We start from the raw sequence: 14,832 nt of genomic DNA on the forward strand, positions 1-14,832 counted from the left end.
AAATCAGATATTTACAATGATTCAACATATCGAATCTCAATGAGTGATATAAGTAGAACGTTCGATCTCCAGTTTGAGAAGTCATAATGCAAGCAATATATTTTTGAATCCGGCTTCATCCAAAGTTTCAACTTTCAACCATAAAAAAATGAAATCAATACCAATAGAGTAGATGCACATCAGATTGAAAGGCATATAGTAGTATAATGTCAATATTAGTTGGTAGTTGATTTACTATCCTAAAAATGTGAGAGTATTAAATTACTAGTAGTATTAATTAATTTTAGCAGTTTCAGATCTTTCATCTTTAACTATGCAACTTCTTCTAGATCTTGTAATGAATAGTTCTTGGGAAGAATTCGTCTACATATGAAAAGCAAAGATAGTCTTTTATAATGTGTTGCATTGGTTATTTAATTATAAGAATAAACATACTTTAAAAATTAATTATGGTGATCCATAGTTTCAAATGAGAGATGATATGTGAGAAAAAAAGTCTTCAAAAAATTGGTGTAAAAAAGGAGAATGTTTTTTATTTCCAAATTTGTGTCTATTTCCTTTTTTATTTTCAATAGGTCACAGTTTCTGCAGTGGGAGTTTCCAAGTTTTCCAATGCAAGATTTCAAAACATTCGAACCCATTACACACCAATTCTTTAATTGGTTGGGAATCAATGAAGTGGCGATTGATCAAATATCACACAGCCTTGGTTGTTTTTCCACTTTCTTCATCACCACTGTAGTGTAATTATTTGGAAATGAGAAGCTGTTAATCATTTAGTGTCTGGAGACTTGGTAAACATCATGCAATGAGAAGTGGATCTCCTTGTGAGTAATGCCTCACCTTAATTGTAAAGTGTATACTGGAGTATAAAAATTTGGGAGTGGGTAGGATATAAATACTTTGCTAATCAAATATCCAAAACTACCATCATACAATGTTTTGGTGTTTTTAACAATTTTCTAATGAGGAAGTCACGCCATAGTAGCAAAACCCATCATTACAGATAACTAATTAGCTTCATAGATATTTGAACTCAAGTCTAGAGACAACAAACAGCCATCTCATCTTCCAAAATTGCTTCCCACTTCACCTTCAAGATCTAGCCTTCTTCTTTTTCCCATCGGTAGCCGCTGGGGTTTCTTCCAAGTCTCTGTCTTTGCTCTTCTTCTTTTTCTTCTTTTTCGCAGTTCCATCTTCTACTTCGCCTCCATTTGCATCGGGCATTTCCTGATCTTCGTCCTCTTGCTTTTTCCTCTTTTCTTTCTTTTTCTTTTTTTCTGATTTTGACTCGTCTTTTGAATCTCCATTTTCAGCCATAGGCGCATCCTCTACAAGGTTTGAAACAAATTAAGTCATAAGACATCAATATTAACTAGAAAACCAATACAAGACCATTCATCATATAAGCTACCAAATCTAACACACGAGAAAAGGTAACATATTAGTGCCTTGTGATCACCTGCAGGATGATAAAATAGTAACACCGCATATCAAACAGAGACATCTCATTTGGTTCAATCAAAGATACATTACAATTTAGAAGTCAGTATGCAGTGAATAGGAATAATAGTACATGAGCTAGTACCAAGTGCAGGTAACAAAAGGTATTGGCTAATTAAGTACTAACACAAATGAAGCAGTAAATTTCATGCGTACTGATTGATCAGAATAACATTATCCCATGACAACCGGACAAAATCCATATTATGCACTTGGAGATGAGATTCTGAATGGATTGTTTATTTATTTTTATTGATTCAGAAAACAAAGGGGGTGGCTCAAACCTTTGCTTTCAACTGTGTCAATGACAGACTTCATGACATCAATATTTTTACGAGGAGCAACCCCTTTATCATAAAAGTCTAGCCGTTCTTCAACCTGCTCACGGAGTTTCTCTCCGAAAGCATTAGTACTTGCATCTGCATCAAAAAGGACACCATGATTCACCCATAATTTTTTACCCACAAGACAAGATGAAACAATAGCAAAAGACCAACTAGTTACCTAAGAAACAGTCAAGGCGAGAGGCAATGGAACACTTGTTAGCAAGATACCGAGCCATACGGCCTTTATTTTTAGCAGAAGCACGACCAATGAATGAAGAATGAAATATAAGACCATACTTTGGAGTGTTTCCATGCGTTTTCAATGCCCTGAAGACATAGCATGAGCATGATCAGAGAGTGCATAAGTTGCATCAATAATATATGCATGTTAATCATGCTTCAATAAGATGCACATAGCTTTAGCAAAAGTACCTGAATAGAGCCTTCTCAGCACCAAGGATCTGAAGAGTAGAAGAAGGACACTTTGCCAAGTTTGTAAGACTACCAGCATGGGAAATCAAACGAGCACCAACAACCTCACCAATCAACGCAGCCAAATTGGGTGCAATGTCACTCATTTTGGAAACAAGATAATCATAGAGCTTCTTCCTATACTCAGCAAGATCCATTACTCTTTGTGCAAATTGTTTGACATTAATCAAATCTATTGGTGACAAATCCTGACCTGTAAAATGAAGAACAGCACATTAATATGGGATTAAGTAACATACCGCCACACAAACAAATGTTAGAAATGTACCCATGGATGCCTTGGCAGCTTCCATAATCTCCTTAGCTTTATCTTCATCCCCTACTATGTCAGTAAGACCAGACAATTTTTCTTCAGACAACTGTGCTTTATCATCCACATATTTTGCAACTTTGGCATACAGATAATTGTCATTAACAATCTTCACCAACTCAGGGAAATGCCAAGAGTACCATTCTCTGGATGAAACATAATTGAAATATAAGATTTATATTTACACAATTACAGGTAATATGTAATTTCACCTTCTGAAAAATATATGAACTATTAATACAAGTTAGAAAACATTCAGAGGCAAGACATAATTAGGAGTAAACGCTGCTAATAGCATTAGGAAACAGTAGAGAAAGGAACTAAATAGAAGGAATATACTACCTCACTCTCATGGAAAAAGAATTGATATCTTTATCAAGAGTATCTAGCAGAAAGATAGCCTGGATAACCATGTTGTCCACACGGTTGACATTGAACTTCACTTTTGCTCTGCTGTAACTGTGACCCAGACCAAGTTGAGCCTTTTCCAAATCTCCAGGCTGTCCAAATATAAATTGAAGGTGAGAAGACCACACACATCGTTTTTGGACTTCATAGACCACATTAACAGAAGGAATGAATCAGCAAATGGCTAACCTTCAGGTTTTCAATGAACCTATCAAAATGCAAACGGATGCCACGAATGAGTTCAAGAACAAACTCATTACTTTGGCAGGGAATCTTAGTTACTTCAAAAATATGTGATCCAAGTTTTGGCTCTGCCACTCCCAAACTAAACTTTGGCTTCTTTCCCTCTTTGACCTTGGGTAAAGTTAGCTCCAGAAAGTTTCTCAGTTCATCAGTCATTTGACCTTAATTGAACATCAGACACCAGCAAAAGGAAAAGAGTTCAGTTAAATCATGGAGTAATTAAAAACAAATAGCAACAAGCAGAATAGTTTATGAAGTGGTCAGCTGCATTGGTTTTAAATTAATCTGGCCAAAACGACAGGGGAAAAAATAAAAAAAATTCAGGTATGTATTTTGAATTATCCGACTCCAGCCCCCTCCTAAAGATACACAGAAATGTCAAAGAGTTTCATTACGCAAGAAAAACTCACGATTTTTCACAACACCGAGAATGAGATAAATTGAGTGAGTAACTACATAAACAGAACTTCTCACTTCAGTTCCCTAAGAAGTAATCCCCATAACGCATATGCGAAATGCGAAAACACCAACTTAATTCCTCCAAAATACACCACAAAAAAAAAGAAACAACTACAACTATATCAATAATCCTTCCAGGCAGATATCAAAATTCCTAGGTTTTTACCTTCAGAAATGGCGTTGCACTGGTTGAGCGCATCAAGGGCGGAGTCATAGGGGGTAAAGGCGGCGAGCTTGACGACCTTGCCGAAGCGGTTAAGGTCGACGACGGAGGTCCGGACAGCCTCCGTGTTCTGGCCAATTTCATCAATTCCATCAGCTGAAAATAGACCGTATCCCGACGCCGACTCGTAAAGCAGGTACAGCGTCATAGCACAAAACTCCGTGAGAGAGAGGAAAGGGGCGGGGGAGGTTTATGTTGTGATTTTAGGTTTAGGTTTTTTCGGCCCTATTTGTGTAGCATGGGTCGGGCAGGGCCCACCTTCATATTACAATTTCCGAAAGATGTTGAATTCTTTTACATTGTTTGATTTTTTTCTCTAAAATATATTTTTAAAATCATCAACTTTGGTTATCTTGGCGAGACAAACCAAAAAGGAAAGTGAGTCATTTTCAATTGGACCGAGGGAGTACTATTTACCATAAATTTTAAAATTGGTCTATAATATCACAAATTTATATTTTATTTGTTATTTTCCAATACAACCTAGATAAGATATTTTCATCAAAAATATTTATACGTGGACAACTATGAAACATTTTTAGATATTTTAAACTACTTTTAAAGTTCACCGCAATTAGGATAAAAAGATATGTAGATATTTTAGTTATGTCAAGTAGGATTATAAAACATGCACGTTAGTCGGATATTGTGATTGATCTACCCTGAAAAATAGCAAACGAAACATGTACATTCGTGGGAAATATTACATGACCAAAGTTCGTTGTTTTAGGGACTAATATCCCTTTTTAAAACCCTTTTTCTATTTCATTTATGGTGACCCAAAGTAATAAAATCATCTTTTTTAAAGATTTTTTTTAAACTTTTCACTCTATTTTTCTACTTTATTTCTTCCATCTGTATATTTCGTGTCTAAAAAAGTATTTTAAATAATTTTAGGGGGTTTAGCTCACCACATAAGGTGCGACTAAGAGCATTCGCAACAACAGCCCATTCGGAGCTCCGTCCCTTTCCGTCGGGACGAGCCTAACACGGGTCTACGTTGTGGAGAACCCGTCCCGGTGGAGAGTGGTGGCTGGACACGCGCCCTAGTTGCGCGGCGACACCCACTCGCCACCCTGCGAGTGGACGTCGTTTATAGCAGCTGAATTTTTATTTTTAAATAAAATAAATAATTTTTTAGATATTTTTTACAAAATCATTTATTTACATTCGTATTTTATAAATGACTTCCTTCAATATTTACATTCATATTCAATAAATTTACTTCCTTCGACCGTTATAAATTCATACCCAATTAAATATAAAAAGAATAATTTATTTTGATATTTCTAAAAAAATAATGATTCTCTATTTATAATCATGGTAATTAAGAACCTTGACCTATTTTGAGAAGGAGCGGATGCAAAAACTTTTGTTAGTAGGGATTCTACTATGTATACTCCCATTATCTATGAAAAATAATTGTGGACGAAACAAGTTTTAATGCTTATTAGTAGTGTAAAAGAGATAAAAAGAAACGGTGTAAAGTACAAGAAGAGGGGTGGGGGCGGAATTTATCTTAAATAGAAACGATATTAACCAAAATAAAAAAATTAGATTATTTTTTGTAAATGGGTGTAGTATTTTTATGATAAAAAAAATAAAAATTCAAAAAAAAAAAGTTTTTACATAATTAAGCTAAAAACAGAAAAAGTTTAAAAATGGATGGACACCAATGTAAACACCACTTGGATTGGCATTTTATGAAGCAAAAGCAGTGAAACAGTGGTAAAAATGGAACTTCACAAATTAAGAACACTAGAATACCCCAATGTCCGAGAACACAAAAATTAGTAAAAACTAACGACACACCTAGAACAGTGGAACAACGGAGCTAAGAGGATAAACATGGCTCAACTAATAAACTCGCCATTTTAGCAGGTTATTTTAACAATGTGAAACATGAAAATACTATCGAGCCTGACCGGGTTTAAGGATAAGCCCGGGTCAATTGATAAATTAACTTATACACCAAGTTAAGAACTAGTAATCTTTTCGTTGTCTTATTTATTGTGGTCTTGCTCGTGATTGTTGGCAGAGGCTTGGAGTGCCGGTAATCTCGCCAGGTGAGAGGGGGTTTATTGAATGGTTGGAAAAAATAGTGGGTTGTGATTCAGAGGTGGAAGTTGAAGAAGTGGTTGTTGTGTTGTGGCATCTATGGTTTAACAGAAACAAAATTATTTGGCGGAATGATGAGAACGGGTCAGTTCTGGAATTATTGGTGCTGCTTGTAATTGTCTGACGGGTTGGAGAGAAGCTCAAGTTCAAAATGGTGAACGGGGTGGGAGACCTCACTTGGAGGAAAAATGGGTGAAGCCGCAAAATGGTGTACTAAAATGCAATATAGATGCTGCTATGTTCTCAGGGGCAAAGAAAAGTAGGTTGTGGGGCGGTTGTTCGAGATTTTGAAGGGATGGTGGTAGCAGCGATGTGCGGACAGGTGGGAAGGGTAGCTGACCCTTCTATGGCCGAGCTTCTTAGCTTGAGAGAGGTGCTGAGTTGGGTCAAAACAGAGGGATGGAAGGAGATGGAGTTTGAGATGGATGCCCAAACGGTAGTTCTCGCGGTGACAGGGTAACAGAAAGATGAATCCATCTTTGGGGCAGTGGTAGAAGATTGTCGTCATCTTTTGAAAGAGGTACCTGGATTCTCTATGAGGTTTGTAAGGCGATCAACGAATCAGGTTGCTCACACACTTGCTCGGACATAGGGTTTTATAGCTGATAGCAAGTATTGGTTGAATTGCATTACAATTTTTATTCGCAATGTAGTCGTAATGGATTTGATTGAATAATATATTATATTTGAGGTAAAAAAAAGAACTAGTAATCTTCAAATAAATTATTTTATCATGACGAAACATGGCTACCAAACGAGCCTTAAGAAACAAACTATACATGAGCATAGTTTGTTTGGATATTGGCTTGTGATATTGGTTGGATTCCTTGAGGTATAATAGTAAACTCGAATAAAATATTGCTTAATACTTTCGCCATGTTTGATTGCCAGAATTCTGTCTGGAAAAGTAATACGATTCTTTAAATTTTAATTTTATGTGTTTGTTTCAGTTTTTAATCAATCTAGGAAATTAATTAGAATCCCGAGAACAAAGAAAGTTAGTACAACTTTTCATGATTCTGAATTCTAACTTTTCTTAGATTTTCTTTTTTCCAGTTTTATGATTCTTACATATTTACAATATAGTTTTTTTTAATTTTTTTATTTTTTATTATTTTTAATAATAATAATAATAATAATTATTATTATTATAATTATATTTTAAAAATAATTTAAAATTATAAATTATACTTAATTTCAATATAATAAATAACTAGTATGATTAAAAATCATAATTATGAATATATTTTATAATATTTCATAATAGTAATTAATAATTTATTAAATAATTAAAATATAATTATATAATATAAATATTATAATAAATAATAATTATTATATTTTATAAATTAAAAATTAATCAATAAAGTAGTGAAATTTTAAATTATAAATTTATTCATTTATAATATTGGTAAATGTTATAATAATAATAATAATTATTATTGTAATAATAAATGAGTACAATACTCCATATAACTATAATTACAATTATATTAATATGTATTAAAATTGTTAATACATATTTAACTATTCATCGTAATAATAAATATAATAATATAATTATTTTTAATTAATAATTTACTTTTTACATTATTATTTTTTATAAATAAAATAATTATTATATTTTTAGTTTGGTGTTTAAATTAAATATAAATTTAAAATCTTGATATTTTATAAACACATGAAAGTAAAGTTACTAGGAATCATATTTCTGGGATTCATTTTTCTTGAAAACTTTATTTTCCCGTCAACCAAACATGACATTTGGGAATTCTCTTCTTGGAAATCACATTGAGCTTCGTAAAATTGCTTGACAGCTTGAGGTTAACAATACTAGTACTATTTCTTTATCTATTTCAATGATACATGGCAAAGACAATGATTTTGTCTTTTCATATATTTTTATACTTCAGTTATGGATGATTTAAAGAATTTAGTACGAATTAACATATTATATCATCGCCTTTATAGAATAATAATATAGGAATTAATTAGGATATATAGCCGATATTTCAATCCAAGAATAAAATTTGGAGTCTCGATTTTTTATATTTTCATTATTAATAATAATAATAATAATAATAATATTAATAATAGGAGGAGGAGGAGAAGGAGAACACCTTGAATGTCTATGAGGCGAACATGTCTTTAGTTTCTGTCATAACTTGATAATTGACTCATCGCGAACAAAGGAGGCGACAATGCATTCATTTGAACAGGAAAATGAGAGTTTACGACAAAGTTTACGACAAATCAACAATGATAATTGATAGGATATTGGTCCTTAAAACCATAAACTTTGCCTAAAATTTGATATTTCCCACAAACTTTAAAATTGGTCTATAATATCACAAACTTTACACGGTATTTCCCACGGCATGTCTATCACTATATTTGACTAACTTACGAGCCTTTTTTTTATCATACTTGACACAATTAAATCAATGTGGTTTTCTATGTGACTTTTTATCCTACTTGTTATAAACTTAAAAAGTGACTTAAAATATTATAAAACGTATCACGGTCGTCCACGTAAAATAAGATTTTGATGAAAATATCTTATTTGAGTAAGTTTGGGAAATACCAAACAAAGTACAAAATTTGTGATATTATAGACCAATTTCAAAGTTTATGGAAAATACCAAATTTTAGGCAAAATTTACGGTTTTAGGGACCAATATCCCTAATTGATACTAGTAACATTCATAGCACGTTAGAGTCGGACATATATGCAAAATTTTACATGCAGTTGAATTCGACAAATGAGAGTTTTGTGGTGACTCAACTTTGTATTTAAGCCATAGTTCACGTGCATGAAAATCTATTTCTAAGATGGCGCTAAAGGGTATTTACGTAAACTGTAAATCTAGTTAATCAGCTATAACGAATTAATATTAATTAAAAACAATTCATGAAAACATACTTTGTACATCCATTACCCATATATATGGAATTTATTTTTAAGGGAAAATAAATTTGATTGAAGAAGCCGAAAAGTCGGAGAGGCGATGGCAAAGTTGGTCTTCCACAACCACAACTTATCTCCCAAGAAAATCTAACACTCCCATTATCCCACATTTTATTATTATTCATTTTCTTAATTCCATACTCTTTTTCTTTTTTGTTAGTTTAGCTTTTAGGAGGAGTAAGAAAAACTTTAGTTTTCCATTTCAATCAAGAAAACTCCCCCCTGGCGTATTCAATATATTACTAATAAATATAGGAGTAACTATTTGTTGCTGTCTGTTTCTTCATCAATTGATCTTTGGGGAACTGCTTGGAGCTTTCAATTCTTTTCCCCATTATTTAATTTTATTACAGTAAGTTCGCTTTTCATTTAGTGCAATATGTGATTTTCGTTTACGCACATTGAATGCAATGAAATTTGACTTTAATCATTTTTGTTTTTGTTATGATATTTTTTTTATATTGTGTATCCATAGTTGATCTCAATTTGTGAGGGAAATGTGTAAAAGTGCAGTATTTATTTGAAAGGTGTTGGCGGCATTGAAGCTGAAAATGTTGGATGGAAAGATAAATAGTTGTGAGCATTGATTGAATAGAGGGCGAGTTGCAAAATAAATACTAAAAGATGATCAAATTTTGATCAATTTTCAACTTTTCATGATTTAATTTTCAGATATTAAAATCTGACCACCATCATGATTTATTTGGAAATTTTCTCCTGAATATATTTGGTGGTTGCACGAATGATGCAGTTTGTAGAAGAATAATAATGTTCGGATTCAGTGTAAAAACATTGCAAAATGGGTTTGGATCACCGAGGTCTCCGAGCGCAGTTGGCCGAGGGGAATCTCCTAGGGTGTCGTCATCTCCGAAAACCGACGTTGGAGAAATCGACACGCGCGCACCCTTCGAATCGGTCAAGGCTGCCGTAAGTTTATTCGGCGAAAGTATCTCGCCCAGAGCAAGGCCCGTCACCAAGAAGACTAAGGCTGAAGAGGTTAACTATACTTGACCCTCAACATATTTGCTTCAAACCTTACTAATTTGGGATTGTTTGCACACAGCAAAAACTACTTGAGAAAGAGACCCAACATCACATGGTGAGTAAGGAGCTGGAATACTACAAAGAGCAGCTGAAAAGTGCAGAAAATGCCAAGGCACAAGCTCAACAAGATCTTCACAGGGCCAACGATGCTCTGCAGGACCTAACCGGAAACCTCGAAAATCTCAGCGAATCGAAGCAAGAAGCTATCAAAACTACAGAGGCTATGAAACGGAGAGCCGCGGAGCTGGAGGTGCAGCAAACCGAAGCTCAAATGGGCAGCGACACCTGGAAGCTCGACCTCGTCCTTGAGAGGGAACGCTACAAGGCTGCGTCGGGAGAGCTCATCGTTTCCAAGCAAGAGCTCGCCAACTTGAGACAAGACTTCGATGGAGCCCTTGAGGCCAAACTGGCCGCGTTTCAGAAGATTGAGGATGCGCGGCAAGCCACCAAAGCCAGCGGGGAGAGGCAGAACATGCTCTCTAAAGAAGTCTCTATGCTCCGACGTGCTCTCGATCAAGTCAAGTTCGACTCCCTCCAAGCGCAGGAGGAGCACCTCAAGCTCATCGCGGAGAAGGAGGTGCACTTGTTGGTGCATAAATCGGCCAAGGAAGTGGCCGAGATGGAAATCAAGGCCCTCAGAGAGGTGTACGGCCCTGAGGAGAATCTGTCGCATAAGCTCGAGGAAGCCACCGAGGCGATCAAGGTTCTACAGGAGCAGCTTAACGATGTGCGTGCTTCCGACCTCAACTCGTTGCAGACTGCTGTAACGGAGCTTGACTGCGCTAGAAAGGAGCTGCAGCAGCTCGTTGCTGAGGAAGTTTCAATGCACACTTCTGTGGAGTCGTTCGAGCATGAGTTGGACCATGTGAAGAGGGAGCGCACAGAGTGTGAGAAGAAGGTGTCGGAAGCAGAGTTGGAAATCGAGCAGATGAGGGCCGAGCTAGCAGAGAGGACGGCCGAGCTTGAGATGGCCCTGTCTAGGAATATTCACAAGGAAATGAATTCGGCTCTGGACAATTTGCTAGCAGAAGCTGAAAGGGCTCAGGTGGAAGCAGAGAAGACGCAGAAGGACATTGAACTACATAGGCTAAAAGCCGAAGCAGCAAACATTGCAGCTAAAGAAATTGACGAGAAGCTGCAGCTTGCGTTGCAGGAGGCTGAAGAGGCTAAAGCTGCACAAAAGCTTGCAGACAAACAGATACGAGATTCTCCCAAAGCAGATGGGGCAGACAACTTGAAGGGCCTGGGACCTGGATCTACAAGGAAGATCAGACTGTCAGTTGAGGAGTTTAAGACGATGAACCACAAGATCGAGGAAAGCAGAACTAATGCCGATTCCAAAGTGCAGTCTCTCACGGCTGACTTGCAAAAGATAAAGGCGAGCCAGAATGAAACGTCGCAGAAGACAGAGGAGATCTTGAAACAGAGTGAGGACTTACAGTTGGAGATTGAGGACGCGCTGAAGAGGGCAGAGGTGGCGGAGGCCGAGAGAAAAGTAGTTGAAGGCGAACTCCAGAAATGTCGTATAGTAGTCGGAGAGCCATCTGGAATATTGTAAATGACAAAAAGTCCAGCATAACATATCAAGAAATACCAGAATATCCCATCCTCATGTAAAAGTAGTATAGCTGTTTGATTAAGTGTAGGTAGGTAGTATTTATCAACTAACCTTTTACACTTAGATCAACTATTATCTGATTTCAAATAGAGTTATCATTAGGTTGCTTATTCAAACAGAGAACTCCATAGCTATATGCACTTTAAATCAGCTTTGTGCCCATAAGTACCAACATATATTAAATAGATATCTGCATTCACCCTTGTAGGGAAACAGCCTTGTGCCCATAAGTTCCAACATATAAAATTAAGCCATTTGCTTTACAACATATGTTAAACGGATGCAAGATTAGGACATACTTGATGATATAGAGAAGCCGGCGTCTGCAAATGGCTTCATCTGTTGCCGGGTATCGTAAAGACAGCTTTATTTGGGCAAGCTACATGAAATTACATAACAATATATAGCTATAGGATCGATAGCTAGAATTATAAGTCAAGATATTTGTGCAAGATGTGATTTCAGCACCTCAAATCCAGAGATTGGTTATCTAGAACTTGCAACTATTAATGTTTAGATCCTTGAGAAATATTGAGATCCTTGAGAAATATTGAGATCCTTGAACTTCTTTAACTCAGATTCCAAAGTGTCTGCGATGACTTCTTTATCAGCATCTTCGGGCAAAGTTACATGAACAGACCCTTGCTTTACTGGTTGGGCAGGTTGATAAAGCAAGAATTGTTGCTTAACATAATTGTAGAGTTGTTGGTGAAATGGATGGTCCAAGGAATAGCAATTTCCGGTGCTACTTTCTGAATATTTTACAGTGTCAGAAGATCTCTTACGGCAGAAATGGGGAAGGGATGAATAATCCATTATCTGCACCAAACACAGTACCTTATTGTTATAGTTAACTTGCCAAATTCAAGGAATTAAAAAAAGAAGAAACCATTTAAAGGAGAGGAAGAAATTACCTTAAGTAGATCATCCTCTCCACAACTTGAGAGTACATCGATTTTGTTCGTTGTTATTTCCTGAAGAAGTGGCTTTACTACCTGTTAACAGCTCCAAGATTACACTCTTGAATAAAATATTCAAAAAAGAAGAAAGAAAGTTTGTCACTGGTCTTGTAATGATATATGTAGTGTTCTGTCATAAGAAAGTGTGGCAGGATCACACGAACCTTCCAACACGCTGAAAAGACGTATGGCGCATTCACAATGTAATAAGTTTGTGCTTTCTCAGGGTAGTTAAGATCGTCAATAGAAGTAATTGTAGTCAGGAGCTGCAAAAGAACAAATATGAGTATTGTTAGTGATAACATACAAATGGATCCTCTGTATCGTGAATGAAATAATGCTACTGGTTAAGGAGCTAAACGAATAACTATAGCTATTAACGTGCCTTTATCTAGTTAAGTGCTGAGAGTTTCAAGCCAGTCATATCCAGTATCTTTATACATTTACTGATATGCTTCCCATACTTTTTTGTGGCAGCAGGCTGCAATAAGAAATTAAGAATGGTGAGTCGTAGAAGTGTAAATGATCGAAGAACTTAGAGAGGAAGCACGAACATCGCTTACCAAAACCACACGATCCCTGTATTCGTTAATCTGGATGTGGGATTGCACATAATAATGAACCTAAAAACGAAGAAGAATGTAGTCAGAGGTGATGAAGAAATGGTGAAACATTGGAAAACAGAAAATCCAGTTTCATTCCATGCCGTATTGCCGTGTGCACAAATTGAGTACATGTAACTATTAGAAACGATACTTACGGATGCTCTGTCGAATGTGCTCAGGCCTACTCCAACAGCAAATACAGGGAGACCCTAATGATGAAATAGCTGCTAGTTAGTGAGTGTATGAGATTACGAAGATGAGGATAATATGATCAGACAACTGATGCATAGTCATGTATTCCTGTTCTATCAACGATCACCTCATTTGAGTAACCCGACAATCCTACAAGCTGAGAATCACGTATCCCTCTGTAAAGTTCCTCAGGAACAATTGTTTTCTGCAGTAATATGCAGCTTGTGAAGTACTGAGTGAAACAATAGTCCTAGCAAGTGATTCTATTATCATGATAGTTCACAAGTGGTTTTTAGGACATGATAGACAACGAACAAATGAGAATCGATATGTTTATATATTTGATGAAAAATGTTAAGACTCAGTTTGATCAGTCCTCACTATATGCCAAATGGAGCTAGTCAAAACCTTGAATACAAGAACATTGTGCAATATTAGCATAATTCAATTGTAATATTCAATCAGCTATTTTATTATCAACACATGTTATGTTGAAACATACCGCTAGCATATTATCAATGTCGTTCTGGACTCTCCACTCCAAGCTGTCAACCAGCTGTATGATCAGCAAGCAGTTAAAATACAATTCAGCAGAGATGCTTATCATATTACATTTCATAAACTTATTTCAGAGAAAAGGATTTTTCCAAACCATCTTTTGAGCATTTTGAACATTCCCTTCTCGGGCCATCAGAAAACATGTAAACGTTTCATGAGGATATCATTGATCCACATTCTGCAAATTGAAATGATTCAGGGCACTTCAAAAATATGGCAGAACTAAGCATCAGTTGCTTTGAGCCCAATTTTTTTTCAGAAAACTCATTTTGCCTCGTCCATTTTCATCAAAAAGAAAAACAAGTTTATGTCACATAATTGCAATGATTCTAAACGCAAGACAACAACCAAGGTCAGATTTTTATTTCAAAATTACATTTCCCCAACTCAATACAGCAAGACTAAGTTTCTAGTATAACATAACTTAAAGCAAATACTATGTACTATGTGTCTAGGTAAACAAATGAATGAGTGTTCGAAACCAAACAATAGATAAAGGGTAGTGTATTTGTAGAGTAGAATGAGAATTGTTGAACAAGCAGAAATAATTAGAAACGTTAAAATGGAAAGGGGAAACAAACCTGGAAAGGTTTTTTAAGTGATTCGCACTGCAAACCATTCCACATGAAAAAAAATGATAAAAGTCAGGGAAGAGACAAAAATAAATAAAATAATGGGAGAATTCAATAAATATCGACCTTCCTCCATTAGTGCTTCAAGTTGATTGATGAGTTCTTGAGTAACCTGAGCCATTCCTTTTTTCCGAAAAGATTTCCAAGAATAAACTTATCGCTAAATCAATCTAC

At 35.7% G+C, this 14,832-nt stretch overlaps 2 protein-coding genes and 1 pseudogene across 2 annotated transcripts; 1 reads left to right on the forward strand and 2 right to left on the reverse strand.

Moving 5' to 3' along the window:
- Nucleotides 1-888: 888 nt before the first annotated feature.
- LOC121804887 (nucleolar protein 56-like) lies at nucleotides 889-4,171 on the reverse strand. Its single transcript, XM_042204585.1, has 8 exons — nucleotides 3,908-4,171; nucleotides 3,229-3,443; nucleotides 2,974-3,131; nucleotides 2,590-2,777; nucleotides 2,262-2,514; nucleotides 2,008-2,156; nucleotides 1,788-1,922; nucleotides 889-1,331 (listed from the first exon to the last, which is right to left on the reverse strand). Exons 1-8 carry the CDS (start codon nucleotides 4,110-4,112, stop codon nucleotides 1,096-1,098), a joined length of 1,539 nt encoding a protein of 512 aa, XP_042060519.1. The 5' UTR covers nucleotides 4,113-4,171; the 3' UTR covers nucleotides 889-1,095.
- Nucleotides 4,172-9,404: 5,233 nt separating this feature from the next.
- Nucleotides 9,405-11,652, forward strand: LOC121803817 (WEB family protein At1g12150-like). Its single transcript, XM_042203413.1, has 2 exons — nucleotides 9,405-10,046; nucleotides 10,114-11,652. The coding sequence occupies exons 1-2, from the start codon at nucleotides 9,819-9,821 to the stop codon at nucleotides 11,650-11,652; spliced, it is 1,767 nt and encodes a 588-aa protein (XP_042059347.1). The 5' UTR covers nucleotides 9,405-9,818.
- Nucleotides 11,653-11,888: 236 nt separating this feature from the next.
- On the reverse strand, nucleotides 11,889-14,588 carry LOC121805006 (annotated as a pseudogene).
- Between the last annotated feature and the right edge of the window lie 244 nt (nucleotides 14,589-14,832).

The sequence above is a fragment of the Salvia splendens genome, chromosome 5 (assembly GCF_004379255.2).
Source record: "Salvia splendens isolate huo1 chromosome 5, SspV2, whole genome shotgun sequence".
NCBI classification, from domain to species: domain Eukaryota; kingdom Viridiplantae; phylum Streptophyta; class Magnoliopsida; order Lamiales; family Lamiaceae; genus Salvia; species Salvia splendens.

What these genes read in the sequence shown, in the direction of transcription:
- LOC121803817 (XM_042203413.1), top strand. Translation starts at nt 9,819, where the DNA reads ATGTTCGGATTCAGTGTAAAAACATTGCAAAATGGGTTTGGATCACCG. An exon ending in AGAAGACTAAGGCTGAAGAG is followed by an intron (nt 10,047 to 10,113) that starts GTTAACTATACT and finishes GTTTGCACACAG; the next exon opens with CAAAAACTACTTGAGAAAGA.
- LOC121804887 (XM_042204585.1), bottom strand. Translation starts at nt 4,112, where the DNA reads ATGACGCTGTACCTGCTTTACGAGTCGGCGTCGGGATACGGTCTATTT. An exon ending in AGCTGCCAAGGCATCCATGG is followed by an intron (nt 2,515 to 2,589) that starts GTACATTTCTAA and finishes TTCATTTTACAG; the next exon opens with GTCAGGATTTGTCACCAATA. An exon ending in TGACACAGTTGAAAGCAAAG is followed by an intron (nt 1,332 to 1,787) that starts GTTTGAGCCACC and finishes CAAACCTTGTAG; the next exon opens with AGGATGCGCCTATGGCTGAA.